This window comes from Bombyx mandarina, chromosome 06, assembly GCF_030267445.1.
Source record: "Bombyx mandarina strain Sakado chromosome 06, ASM3026744v2".
Classification (NCBI taxonomy): Eukaryota; Metazoa; Arthropoda; class Insecta; order Lepidoptera; family Bombycidae; genus Bombyx; species Bombyx mandarina.
In genome coordinates this window covers 1,217,468-1,232,429 of record NC_143213.1, presented here as the reverse complement: position 1 = coordinate 1,232,429, position 14,962 = coordinate 1,217,468, and the positions used below count along the sequence as shown (strand labels likewise).

General features: G+C 39.1%; 1 protein-coding gene across 1 annotated transcript in view; it reads right to left on the bottom strand.

The window, feature by feature from the left end:
* Positions 1-1,664: 1,664 nt before the first annotated feature.
* The window catches only part of LOC114240024 (lysosome membrane protein 2), a 69,832-nt gene continuing 56,534 nt past the window's right edge, over positions 1,665-14,962 (bottom strand). The window contains exons 5-12 of the mRNA XM_028170476.2: positions 12,220-12,367; positions 11,405-11,608; positions 8,903-9,027; positions 7,811-7,972; positions 7,009-7,115; positions 5,921-6,039; positions 5,417-5,542; positions 1,665-4,602 (exon numbers count right to left, since the gene is read on the bottom strand). Coding sequence (XP_028026277.2) covers positions 4,234-4,602; positions 5,417-5,542; positions 5,921-6,039; positions 7,009-7,115; positions 7,811-7,972; positions 8,903-9,027; positions 11,405-11,608; positions 12,220-12,367 — 1,360 coding nt within the window. The 3' untranslated portion in view covers positions 1,665-4,233. The remainder of the gene's footprint in view (positions 4,603-5,416; positions 5,543-5,920; positions 6,040-7,008; positions 7,116-7,810; positions 7,973-8,902; positions 9,028-11,404; positions 11,609-12,219; positions 12,368-14,962) is intronic.

Here is a 14,962-nt window from a genome sequence, read left to right as displayed (position 1 = left end):
GAAGAGATTTCTTAAAGAAATAAGCAGTGCCTTTGTACATCATTTTCCTATTACTCTGTACTATGTCTTCTTTTTTTGTTTGTACATAAATAAATAAATAAAATAAAAAATACTCTGCTTTTTTATACTGGCTTCTATCTCATATAACACGATTTCTCACAACACGGGACTTTGCAGAAATTTTTCTACCGCGTTATAGGAGAATTACTTGTACCTACTAAGGTTAAATTGTAAATATTTAATTTATTTGTATATAAAAACACCATAGCTATACGAGAATAGATGCTGTTTATATTAGTGATTATTTGTTAGAAAACATTGTTATTATTATATTACAGAACAAAGAGCACTCAAAACAACTGTGATTTTTATTTGTCTTAATGTTTTTTTTTATAAACCGATAGCTTAAGTGTGAATATTATTTATTAAAGTTTCTTAATAAAACATTATTGTGAAGAATAATTTAATTATATGAAGTTCTTTTTTATTTACCTATATTTGTAAAATAATTAAAAACAATATAAGTTAGTATTTGAAGGAGTAAACGCATTTATTCATTTTCCTGCCCACCTCAAGATACCTCTAAGAAATAGATGCAACAACAAGGGCAAGCGGATTACTTTAACCAATCACTGTGTCTTTTTCATGAGTCGTTCTCTTTGTTGAGACTTCCTTTTCCTTATTCCTCTTGAATCCCTTCGATCAACAATAGTAACTAGATTTCGGGTCGGTGCATAAAATCCGTCTCGTCAAATAGCAGCTCACTTGAAATGTTAGCTCTTATTTTGTTTAGTTCACTTCAAACACAGCCAATGTCATCCCGTCTCACAATGCCGCAGTGTGTATTCAAAAGTTGCAAAAATAATGCCCGAAAAAGCAATTTAACGGCCGGAGTATCTTACTTTCGGTAAGTACATGAAGTATAAACTATATTTTAAGCTTTAAACTAATAAATAACATTAATATTGAACGTAAAACTGTTTCAAAACGTTTTTCTCGTTTGTTAGTAAGCGAATATAGCTATTTATGTGTATATTCACGCGGACAGCTTTTGCTTTAACTTTGTACGTGTCCCTTTATCTAGTTACTATTGTTGATCGAAGTTGAATCCACTATCCGCGCCATCTGTTGACGCTCCAAGAAAACTACGCGTTTACAAGCGCCCAAGCGAAGTGTCCGTAAAAAATTAAACACGGTGCCGGTGTAAAAACGATAATTTGTAATTATTGTTGATCCATCAGTGCATAAAACTCTCGCCAGTGAGAAAATTCAAAAGTGTATCAACGAACTAAGCAATGAGTCAATAAGCTTATCCTTTTTTCATTCCCAAATACATTTAAACTCAAAACACTCTTGCCCTAACTGAAGTTAAGGCTAATTGTCGAAACCTAGAAGCAATACAACTGAGATACAACATAAAGCTGTAAATTTTAATTGTGGTCATAATTGTGGTGATAATTTAATTGTGTTGATAACACCTTCAAAATTGAAGCAATTTACTGTTTCACCTTAGAAATTAGCAGGCGATGAGAAGCCCCGCAGACTGGCAATACGCCTTACGTGACATATTAGATGCTCGGGGTTCATTACAGCAAAATATTACCTTGCATTAATCGTAAGCAAACAAGGAAATTTAGTTGGTATAAAAATAAAAACGATTCAAGTCACATCGAAAATCTTTATAATCCTCACAACCACATAAGTTCATGTATTTAATATTATAAACTATTTACAAACCTTATCTTATTATTTACAATATACACCTTATACGTACAAGAAATACTATAATGGTAATATTTATCTGACATCGGAAGACATAAAGTCGGATACCTATTATTTTTAACTTCACGAGCTGCTACTACACGTATATAATGGACATGAATTATCTAAAATTAGTGATCGAATATATTGTTGCGCCGGTAAGAGTAACGGCGATCTATCGCCGAATAGTAGAAACGAATATCAAAGGAACTCTTAGCATCGAGAACGCTCGAAAAGTACAACTCCATCTATTGTCAGATAGCGGAAACACACATCGAAGCTACTCGACTTGCCCAGAATGTTCTCGATAAATCTAGGGATGTCGTATCGACTATAAAAGCGTTGCAGAGATGGCACGAAGTCAGCTAGTAATCGAATCTGCTCGAAGCGAAACAGCGAACGGATCACCTGAAGCGAAGCGGAAGAAGTGAATTGCGAGTTGTAAAGTGTTATGTGAGTGTCCTAAGTGTTAAATACAGTTTTAAGTTGTACTTTGATGGAACTTTTACTTATTCCGAACCCCAGCGCGTAACAATATAATACAACCGTGTCCTCATTAATCATATTACCTATAAAACACTAAGAGACTGTAAAAGATTGTCGCGTAAAAAGTAAAGGATTGAAATACTGTTCGACCACCTATGCACATTCGGTTCACACGTGTCGATTTAAGATCAGGAATAAGAAGATTCGCAGGAGAACTATAGTAACCGAGATAGCTCGAAGTTGCGAAGTCGACGTGACAATTAGTCCCCATTGCTAATAGACCACACGGCAGGTTAGTCCTAAAAGTTGCTGAATAACGAAGGCGCGCTCCGAAAGATGTAGCGTAAGTATCTAGCCAGTGTAAGGTGGACTGACGACCTTCTGAGTGTCGAGGGAATGAGCTACATGCGCAGGATATAGTAAACCTTGGTGGATACCTATGTCCAGCAGTGGTCCTCTTAGTTTTATCCTCATCTGTCCATCCTTAGTACATTATTTTGTATTTGTTTCAAATGTTAAAAGTCAAAGACATCTTCTACGTAAACGTTTTGGAAAAGCTTCTTCTTTCAAAATCCTCTTTAAAAAAAACCCAACAGATATAGTTGATAACTGTACTTGTTTAATAGCCTTGGATTGCCATAGCATAGGTAACTAGAATACAGATGTTCGGCATTTAGCCGATGGTCAAGCAGTCCACTAAGGGAACGTACCCATACTACGTGACCTATTTTTTTAGTTTTTTCGACCTCTCCCTCCCCTCGGTGATCACTCGTAGTATATGCCAAGACCCCCCCTCTCCCCCTTTAGTTTTCACGTAGTAATTCATAATTATGATTTTTAAACATTTCACAGGCAAAAATTGAAAAAAATAATAATTTGGTTCATACTCGTCTTTGTTGCCTAAGACTGCATGCACACTTAAATTACTAGTGAATTATGTATTATAAAAAAGAACAACATTTGTGAAAAATACGAGGTTTCTCTCACTAAAATCGACTACGTGGCAAAAACCTGAGCCACCCCCCCGCTCCTGTGACTGACCGTAGTATTTTAAAGACTCCGCTCCCCCACCTAAACGGGTCACGTAGTATGGGTACGTTCCCTAACCCCATCACCCACCACACACAAGATGATCGTAAATATAATACTAATTAAGAATTTTGCATACATTAAACAGTTACATTATGAAATTCTAATCTAATATAGATAAAAAACTTCAGAGGTGTCAAGGGACACCCGGATGGAACGAAGTTCCTTTCGATTAATTAGTGAAGGAATTGTAATTTTTTTTTTAAGTTACAATAATAAATTACGGCATTACGAAGAAGAAAAAAACAATACTATGAACTAAATTACTATTGTTGAAACGCTATCTCGAGAAACTGTACTCATTACGCGGACCAATCAGATACGAGCAATGTCACGCGATAAGCGCCTACACGTTGATTGGTCAGAATGAAGGATCTAAAAAGTGTCGTGACAACTTTTCGTAAGATTTTTTTCCGTCTAGCCCCCTTTCACAACGCGCGATAAAGAACTTCGTTCCAAAAATATCTAGTGTTTCATAATAACCACCTCTTTCATATGCGAGACACATATTGTATCATGTATTTAAATATTTTTGCAATTATACCTACTTGCAATTATAAACATTTCTCTGAATCTGACTTCTAGCTGATGATCAAATAAAACTACATGATACTATTTAACACTTTGGTTCGTAAACATACGTACTAAAACTTTCTCGAATACAAGCTATCTACTACCCCCTGGTTAACAATTTACTTAAATGTCGAATAGCCTAGCACCAGATATTATAATTATCTCTCTTCATTACTCTATAGATCTTGTACACAGTATTCTACCACATTTTAAATCACTTAAAACTAAGTCAGATTATAGGCTTACTTTCATCCAACAACGAAACTCCTTCTTTAGTTAGATCATCATGAATTTCGAACCCTTCATTTTCCATCACTCAACGACCTACACCAATTCATCATTATCGCTCATACCTAACAAAGAGACGGCCTCTTTAGCCAGATCCTCCTTAATCTTAACCAGTCCTAAATTCTCCACGACATTTAACATTGAACTCTTTCTCCTTTCAAAACTTTTGCGCCTTCTCTCAATGCTCTTTCTCCTTTCAACACTGATTTTCTTCTCTATAGTTTTTCTGTTGAATTCCTGAGTGAGCAGCTTGTATTTGGGTTTGAAGATGCGGTAAAATCCCCAAATACCGGTAGCTACTCCGGCTGCAAAGAGGAAGACGATAAACGTGATGAGCAGGGCTGGTCCTATGACGAACTTGAGTCGCAACAATTTGATGATGCTCGGCGGAGGGGTGTCGCAGGACTGTGAAGTAAAAGTATAATAATTAAAAATATATATTTTGTACCATATATTATGGACATGCATCTGTTTTTTAAACTCTTTAAAGTCTTATCATAATAATGTCTGTTTGAGGAATAAGATTGCTTATTTGCATCGATGAAGCTAGCTAAACTAGAAGCATAGCCAAATCGCCTTTAAGAGATGGGCTCATGTTATCAAGCTCATTAAAAAAAACTACAGAAGTGATGATAACTTAAAGTAATCTAAGTTGAACTTTTAAATATTGAAATTGTGTAACTTGAAAAAACCTTAGGTTATTACTTTACTTAAATTTTATGTATATCTTATAGGTATATTAATATGGTAATATTTGGATAATTGTAACATAAATTGAACAAGATATATAAATAGTTTTTTTTTTTCTTTTTCTTTTTTTAATGCTTAGATGGGTAGACGATCTTACAGCCCACCTGATGTTAAGTGGTTACTGGAGCCCATAGACATCTACAATGTAAATGCGCCACCAACCTTGAGATATAAATTCTAAGGACTCAGTATAGTTACAACGGCTACCCCACCCTTCAAACCGAAACGCATTACTGCTTCACGGCAGAAATAGGCGGGGTGGTGGTACCTACCCGCCCGGACTCACAAGAGGTCCTACCACCAGTGATGCGAACCATTCGTATCTACAGGTTTCAAGAGCAGTCGTCATATAGTCCCATTGAGATTTCGACCTTATCTAAGTTAGTAATCTGCGAAGAACATTAATTTAACCGAAAAATGTTTACGCGTGCAAAATGGGTGATACAAATTGTTGAGGGTCATAACGTACCAACGAGAGCAACATCAGCGGCATCACTTTATCCTGGAGAGGTTTCGTGATTAGATTCCCTTCTGACATCCTCACAGCTATGTTCACTTGGAGCGTCGTTCTTACCGCCAAAGGAACTCCTATAGTCTGTGGACAGTAAAAAACTTTAAGCTTTACCAACGCACTCATAGCTCAATTGTTTGGCGCGTTGCTATCACGCCTTGTATCGCAAGTTCCGGACTCGGTTTGAAGGGCGGAGCAGCCGTTGTAACTAAACTTGAGACCTTAAAACTGATATCTCAAGGTAGATGGCGCATTTACGTCGTAGATATCTATGGGTTCCAGTAACCACTTAACACCAGGTGGGCTGTAAGCTCGTCCACCCATCTAGGCAATAAAAAAAAATAAAAAAACTACGTGATAGCGTGTGTTTTCAGATTTGGGAAATCAGTCTATATGGGCACGAACAAAGCTTGCGCAGTTTTCAATTGACTCTGAATCTAATCACAACGAAATATAACTTACAGGCTCTATGTGTATGAAAGATGTATGTTTCGCTGGATCCGGCTTCATGCCTTCAAAATGGGACCGTTGCACAGGATCAACGTCTAATAGATGCGCCTTCGATAACGCTATTGGAAAGCCTGTGACAGAAAAACAATTTACAATTGGAGTTCGTGATTAGGTTCTGAAGTCGTCATGGCTTAAAAGATAAGACGTCCGGTGAATTCGTGGTGAGCGATGTAACGGTGTTCGAATCCCAGGCGGGTACCAATTTTTCTAATGAAACACGTACTCAAGAAATGTTCACGATTGACTTCCACGGTGAAGGAACAACATCGTGTAATAAAAATCAAACCCACAAAATTATAATTTGCGTAATTACCGGTGGTAAGACCTCTTGTGAGTCCGCACGGGTAGGTACCACCACCCTGCCTATTTCTGGCGTGAAGCAGTAATGCGTCTCGGTTTGAAGGGTGGGGCAGCTGTTGTAACTATACTGAGACCTTTGAACTCATATCTCAAGGTGGGTGGTGGCATTTGCGTTGTAGATGTGAATGGACTCCCGTAACCACTTAATACTAGGTGGGCTGTGAGCTCGTCCACCAATGTAGGCAACAAAAAAAAATTACAATAGGGGTTTGTGACTAGGCACAAGAGCCCATGGCTCTCATGAAAGTATCATACTTAAGACACCAGTTTGAAGGCTGAACAATGCTAAGCTCTGAAGAATTGTTTGAGATGATACCATCATCTCGTTTTTACCATCGCACCGCCCGCCAATGGAGTAGAGTTCATCCATACTACCTGGAGCCACTGCATTCAACCACAGTGCGTTTCCAGAGATCTTTTTTGCCACGCACCATCCGGCTTAAGAATGGGAGCTCCACGGTGTTTCCCGAGCACTATGACATGTCCTTCTTCAAACGCGGCCTGTGGAGGGTACTTAACGGTAGGCAGCGGCTTGGCTCTACCCCTGGCATTGCTGAAGTCTATGGGTGACGGTAACCACTCACCATCAGTTGGGCCGTAAGCTCGTCTGCCTACAGGGCAATAAAAAAAAGTACTCCAGTTGCCCTATCTTTAAAATTTTATTGATTAAAACTACGTACCATAATAACATCGGCTAACATCCACGAAGCCATCGGGTAGACAATTGTACTTGCACTTGCAGACGTAGGGTGACGACCTGTTGAAGGCTGTATCCTTTAATTCGTATCTGAAAAATTGATAATTTCATTAGCTGATACATTATTGTTTATAAAGTATTTATTTCCAGTCGTACAGCATTTTAAGAGACCGATCATGAGCTTCGGTTTCAGGGTTAGTAGAATCAGCCGCAATTTTTTTTTTTCATAATAATTTAATTAAAGTCGTCGTGGCCTAAAGGATAAGAGGTACGGTGCATTCGTCTTGAGCGATGCAACGGTGTTCGAATCCCACAGGCGGGTACCAATTTTTCTAATAAAAACGTACTTAATGAATGCTCCCGATTGACTTCCACGGTGATGGAATAACATCGTGTAATAAAAATGAATCCGACAATATTATAATTTCCGTTTTTTTATTTTTTTATTGCCTTTATAGGCAGACGAGCATACGGCCCACCTGATGGTGAGTGGTTACCGTCGCCCATGGACTTCAGCAATGCCAGGGGTAGAGCCAAGCGACCACGATCCACTGAGTAAATCCGGCGAGAAACTAAAAGGGGTGTGTATAGACACATAGGGGTTAATTCGCTCGTTGAGCCCTTCGTCGCAGGCGACTGGTTCGACGACGACGGTGACCGGTGCTTGTGGTACCTAAAAGCACCGTTAATACATCGGAAGAATCCGTAATGACGTGTGACGCTCATGACCGTGTTGCCTAAAGGCAATTGATGCTATATGAAAATCAAACTAGACAAATGATTACCTTCTAACATTAAATCCGTATTCAGCAGAAGACTCGCTGTGGAATGAAAAAGGGAAGATCCTGCACCCTTGCTTCCTGAAAACCGGGATATCCTTATCCGTGGGACGATTCGGAGTTATCATCAAACCTTCATAAGTACCTTGGATCGTGTTGCATGGTGAGCTGGAAATTAGTATAGTGTGTTTAGTCTAAAGTACGTCTAAAGTACATTGCTTTCATCAAGCAACGACGTGGTTCGGTTTGATGACTGAATAATTGAAGACACGAGTGGATGAAGGGGATATGGTACAGTTTGTTAATTTGAGAAAACGGGCAACAAACTTTTGTTAATTGTACTTTTACCGCGAACATAACTCCTTCATCACATGCGATTTCTAAAAATAGACTTAAACTTATAGTTTTAAGGTCTAATATGGTTTATAGGCACATAACACCTTCATTCAAAAAACTTTAAAAAACTTTAAAATCTTAAAAATGGTACTTAACCCCTTCATCCACTCATGTCTTCAATTAGGAGTATGCCCCTGTTCCTATATCTTTCTTGTTCCTGCCTCCTGCCCAATTCAACTCAAGATGTCTCATCTGCCTATTCACAATCACTATTAAACAGGCGATCACACTGCTTTTTGAGGATTCCTATAATGCTTTTTTTTTATTGCCCTTGTAGGCAGATGAGCTTACGGCCCAACTGATGATGAGTGGTTACCTTCATCCATAGACTTCAGCAATGCCAGGGGCAGAGCCAAGCCGCTGCCTACCGCTTAATACTCTCCACAAGCCTCTTTTAAAGAAGGACATGTCATAGCGCTCGGGAAACACCGTGGAGGGGAGCTCATTCCATAGCCGGATGGTACGTGGCAAAAAAGACCTCTGGAAACGCACTATCGATGAACGCAGCGGTTCCAGATGATATGGATGAACTCTGCTCCGATGGCGGGAGGCGCGATGATAAAGAGGAGATGAGGGGATCATCTCAAACAATTCCTCAGAGCATTGCCCATGGAACATACGGTACAAAATACAGATGCTATACTATACTATAGACTCTATACTATAGAGTCGGTAGAAAATTTTCTGATATTTTAGAGTTACCTGGTATTCAAGGCCGTGAAGCCCTGTTCTAATAATCCAGGAGATCCGTTCCAGCTGTTGATGGAGTATTTCCGACTTGCGTCACCTAATTCAACTTCAACCTGGTCGTTCCGCTCCGCGTAAAACTGAATGGAAATATTGAAAAGACATTATAAACAGCAGCAAGGTGCATGAAATTAATAGAGAAAAATCAAAAACTACTTTATAAATATAAAAAGACCATCATTAGGACTACCCGCTCTTGGACAAATAGAAGGATTTTTTTTTATTGGCTAGATTTGTGGACGAGCTCACAGCCCACCTGGTGTTAAGTGGTTACTGGAACCCATAGACATCTACAACGTAAATGCGCCACACACCTTGAGATATAAGATCTAAGATCTCAGTATAGTTACAACGGCTGCCCCACCCTTCAAACCGAAACGCATTACTGCTTCAGGGCAGAAATAGGCGGGGCGGTGATTGAGTACTCAAAAAAAGTACGATTTTTATGTGTTTCATTTTAGAACTTTTTTTTAAGCGAAGCAATTGTGATTATTCTTTTATTTGTCCATTCCTTACCAGCGGTACCACCACCCCGCCTATTTCTGCCGTGAAGCAGTAATGCGTTTCGGCTTGAAGGGTGGGGCAGCCCTTGTAACTATACTGAGACCTTAGAACTTATATCTCAAGGTGGGTGGCGCATTTACGTTGTAGATGTTTATGGGCTCCAGTAACCACTTAACACCAGGTGGGCTGTGAGCTCGTCCACCCATCTAAGCAATAAAAAAAACACTTATAAAGATATAAAGAATGCCATATGCAACAGTGTGTCACATAACAATGATAGTTTTATTTTACCGTCAACCGGCTTACGTATTTAGATGAAATGTTATTACAGCTGTAGAATGTAATGTCACTCTTTAAAATAATACACCTATATACAGTCAAACCTGGGTAAGTGAGAACTGGATAAGTGAGAAAACTCTATAAGTGAGAGTAATAGCCAGGACCCGTCATTTTAAGCTCCCAAAACCTCTATTAGCGAGAAACAGAAACCTTAGTAAGAGAGAGTCGTTTTTCCCTCATGGACCTCCGTAAGTCTAGAGACTGCTACTTATCTATACCTCTATAAGCGACAGTCGAACTTTATTTATTTATATTATTTAGGAGGAACAAATGACAAAACAAATTACAAATGTAACATCTGCTTTTTTATGACTCATTCTAACTTTCGTGGAACTTCCTACCATTGTTTTTGTATTGTTTTCTCGTCAATATTGAAACTATTCTATTTAATGGAACTAAATAACTTTGTTATTTTATCACATTCTTTTCGAATGGACACGTGTGCCTGTGTACCGTCCTGTTTGTCGGACTTACTCAGTTTATCGTTAATCAATTGCGAAGAAAAGTTCTGTTCTGTATCATGTCAAAACGGAAAATTAAAGTACTGTCATTAAGTGATAAACTTAAAATAGTGAATGCGTTTGAATCCGGAAAATCGCGAAATGAAATTCAGAGGGTGCATTAGCGAGAAACTCGGGTTAGTGAGAAACCTCTATAAGCGAGAATGAGATAGTGCTCCCTTGAACTCTCGCTTATCCCAGGTTTGACTGTATTTAAACGTATATAAGTATGTCCGTGTCTGGTATAAATAACATAGGGAGTCCTAAATTGGGGCGGATGACCGTGCGTGATTTGTTCATAAATATTATTTAAAAAGAAAAATACAATTATATTTAAGCCGGATCATTATTGATTACGCGTGTCGTGAACAAAATGACAAGCGCCATCAAGATATTTTTTTATTAACATGGACTCGTATGTCCGTGGAATAGTACAACTCAAGGTATCCAACTTTCAATGCAAATACAGAGCTTACAATACCAGACCGCTATATTACAAAAGTAAGAAATAAATAAATGCTTCAATTATTCTAAAGCAACTGGGACTTTCGCCTTTATCTCACATATGACTAAAAGACATTTGAGATGGAAAATCCATAAGTATATGTTCGAAATAACTGGTGGTATGACCTCTTGTGAGTCTGCACGGGTAGGTACCACCACCCTGTCTGTTTCTGCGGTGAAGCAGTAATGTGTTGCGGTTTGAAGGATGGGAAAGCCGTTGTAACTATACTGAGACCTTAGAACTCATATCTCAAGGTGGGTGGCGACATTCACGCTGTAGATGTCTATGGGCTCCGGTAACCACTTAATATCAGGTGGGCTGTGAGCTCTTCCACACATATATATATAACAAAAATAAATAAATAAAACTTCCCTTATTTTCTCACTCTACTCACAAATTACTATCCTGCTAACCAGCATAGAGCACCTAGCGAATCTTTAGAGATAGGCACCATCATTCCATTTTCTCTGTTGTGAAGCAATCAGGATAGGCCTTTAACAGTTAAGGACTGTAGGATATCCTAGATAGGTCGATATTTAAATTTTGATGTCCTAACTTCGATAATATTCGACCTTAGAAACAAGGAAGATACCAAAAGGAAATTCATACCCGATCTAATATCCCAAGCTTAGAAAAATCAATCCAGCCAGGCAGTAATGTGTTGGCTATGGAGACTAGCGGGTCGTAATACCCCCAGAGGACTTCATTGGCCGTCAAATTCCTGAACAAATTAACTCCCAGGGCTTTTATAGAGTAGTAAGCTCCAACGTTGCTCCAGTACGCCAATTTGTCGGCCGCCAACGTACTTAAGGCCTGGAAAAGAAAAGCTTTTTCAAAACTTGGATCCAGTTTCTTCTTATTATCGGTACCTACCAGATTTGTCTGGATTATTAATTGTAAGATCAAGGTTATCTCAGTATCGGCATGCTTAAATAGCATCGGCCACCTTTCGCTTCTGCTACAGCGGTTGCCAACACTGTGTGACCACTGCAAGATCGCACGTCTCCGCTATTTCTACCAAGAGCTTTTCGTGTAGTATGATAAACAGCCCGGTGACAACCTTAAAGTGACTAGCACCATTTGCTTCAAGGCAGTTGATAGCTTTTAGTTAGTAAAGAATGGCTCTGGGAACGACTTAACAATATCGGGGGGTGAAAGCTTTATGGGACATTGTTGCAATATTACAGGAGAGCCATTTAAAGTTTAAATTTTCGGAAAAAATATCATAACAAAACCAACTTCTTCAGCTACTTGAATGGACTAAACATAATTGAAGTTCAATTAAAAACACCGAACTGTTGATGCTGATACCAAATAAAACGCACCTTTAATTACAAAAATAAATGTCGCATGTTAAAAGAAAGGTCGCCGGTATGTATCCCAAGGTCACTGACCGTTAGGGCAACAAAAGCCAATAGACTCACCAGTAGTGCGATATTCGGTGCAACAATAGTGATGTTCTCCAGGTCACCCACGGACTGGTCTCTGAGGAACTTCAAAGCCAATTTCGGCTTCATGGTCATCACTCCTCTACCCTCATCGACTGTTATGTTTTCGTTTGTTCTGATTTCTCTGGGAAAAAAAAAACAACAATAAATTGTAAAGTAATTTTAGTAGTAAAAATACCATACAATTCGTGCTTTTTTATTTTTTTGTTATCGCTTAGGTGGGTGGATTGAGATGAAAGTTCTACGCTCTCAGTATAGTTGCAACGGCTGCCCCATCCTTCAAATCGAAACGCATTACTGCTATACGGCACAAATAGGTAGGGTGGTGGTACCTACCTGTCGTGACGTGCAACCTCTTTGGCAGAACATAAGACCTACAACGACTAGACACAGACTAAGACAGACACTTGACAAGAATTCAAAAATAAAGAGAGAAATGGAACGAGGGCGGACGTGACTAGCGGCAGGCAGTACTTTTTAAGACGGACACGAACCAGCAGACAAGGAACGGAACCGTTCTCATATAATTAGTGATCCCGCAGTAGTCGAAATTCGACTATAATTAAATGAATTAATAAGTTTAAAAATTATTATGGTTCTATTGTCATTATACTTCTATAATATAATCACAGATTTCGCCAAAACTACACTATAGATAAATAATATTAAAGACAAACAATATTAATTAATCTATTCTCAATTTGACAAAGACTTTAAACAATAACAAAAGTTCACTGCAAAAGTTTGTCAATTAAATTGACAATAAACAAAGAGTAATTTATGTATTCTATGTATAATTTATTATATCAAATATATAGTAGTATGTGTAATGTTTTATTTGTTGATTTAATCTAACATTGATGCATAATTTAAAAAAAAAATTAGCATTCTGCACTCCTTCTCTATATTCTCTATAAGTGTGGGAAATTTCATACTCCTCCGTCCGCGCAATTTTCGTAAAAAGGGGTACAAAGTTTTTGCTTCACGTATTAATATATAAATATGTTCATAAAATAGACAACAAAAGAACTAACCGACCGTTGCGACCCACAAGACCCGTGCGGACTCACAAGAGTAGTGAGCCTCACTCACACCAGTAATCCGTGTAAGTTACTACTAATTATTTTACAGTCGCTGAAAGCATGCCGTCCTTTTGGGTCGTGACCTACACGAGGCTTTGAGGTGACGTAGAATTTGCGATTAAAAAAAATATGTAGTTCATTTACCCACGAATGAATGCTAATTATCATCGCGAACTTCCCGATCCATTAACAGTGCTTTTAGGTACCACAAGCACCGGTTACCGTTCTCGTCGAACCCGTCGCTTGCGACGAAGGGCTCGACAAGTGAATTAATCCATAGACACATTCTTACGCGCGTACATAAGAACACGCACCCTTATTTTAGTACAACGGCTGCCCCACGCTTCAAACCGAAACGTATTACTTGCTCAACGACAGAAATAGGCAGGGCGGTGGTACCTAATTCTGTGAGCTCACGAGACCACCTACCTCCAGATTCGAACGTGAGACGTTATACAATCAACGCTCCCAACTTAGTAGCGTAACATGTTGCGAAAGAAAGACACTAGCAAATATATACAAGCAACAAGATTGAACAACAAAAACTTTGCTCAACGAGCTTTTCGCCAGATCTTCTCAGTGGGTCGCGTTTCCGATCCGGTGGTAGATTCTGCGAAGCACTGCTCTTGCTAGGACTAGCAACAGTGCTAGCAACACTCTGGCTTGAGCCCCGTGAGCTCACCGACATATTAGGGCGCAGCTGAAATAGCCTCTCAAGGCTATCAGCATAGGTAGGACAAAAAAATCGCGAACCAAATCATTATGTCAAAGTTGGGATATATCTGGTAGCCTTTACGCTTTGGTGTTAAACCTCTAAGCGGCCGGATTATAAGTCAAATAAAATGAGTTTCATAATACGAATACCCGTGACTGTGGTCAGTTCCATCGTCAGACTTCCCCAACAACTGCGACATTGGGTTATTCAAGAAAAGAGCATATTCTTACATGAAGGGTAGGCAACACACTGACGTAAACGCTGGTGACCGTGGGCGGCGGTGAATCACTTACCATCAGGTGACCCGTCTTGCTCGTTTGCCTCTTAGTTGTTATAAAAAAAAAAAAAAAACATGTCAACGAAGGCTATATTATATTTCATGTATTGCTTTAAATGAGCAAACAAGTTCACGGGCCGCCTGCTATTAAGTTAAAGGAACGCAGACATCACGATCGATGTCATTGAGCTCGAGAAACCGGTTCGAAGTTAGTGACGTCACCTAATGCGCTGGGTCTCAATGCGCCCGGTTTTGTGTTTATTAAAATCTAGTTTTTAAAAGTATATTTTTGGCTTAACTCCGCCCAAAGTTATTTTTTTGCGTACTTATGCTGATAGCCTTGAGAGGCTATTTCATCTTCTCCTTGACGTGTAGGTGAGCTCACGGGGCTCTAACCGGAGTGTTGCTAACACTGGCCCTAGTAAGAGCAGTGCTTCGCGGAATCTACCACCGGATCGGCAACGCGACCCACTGAGAAGATCCGGCGAGAAACTCAGTGGGCAAAGTTTTTGTTGTTCAATCTGTAGTATTGTTTTTATATATTGGCTAGTGTCTTTCTTTCGCAACATGTTACGCTACTAAGTTGGGAGCGTTGATTGTATAACGTCTCACGTTCGAATCTAGTGGTAGGTGATCTCGTGAGCT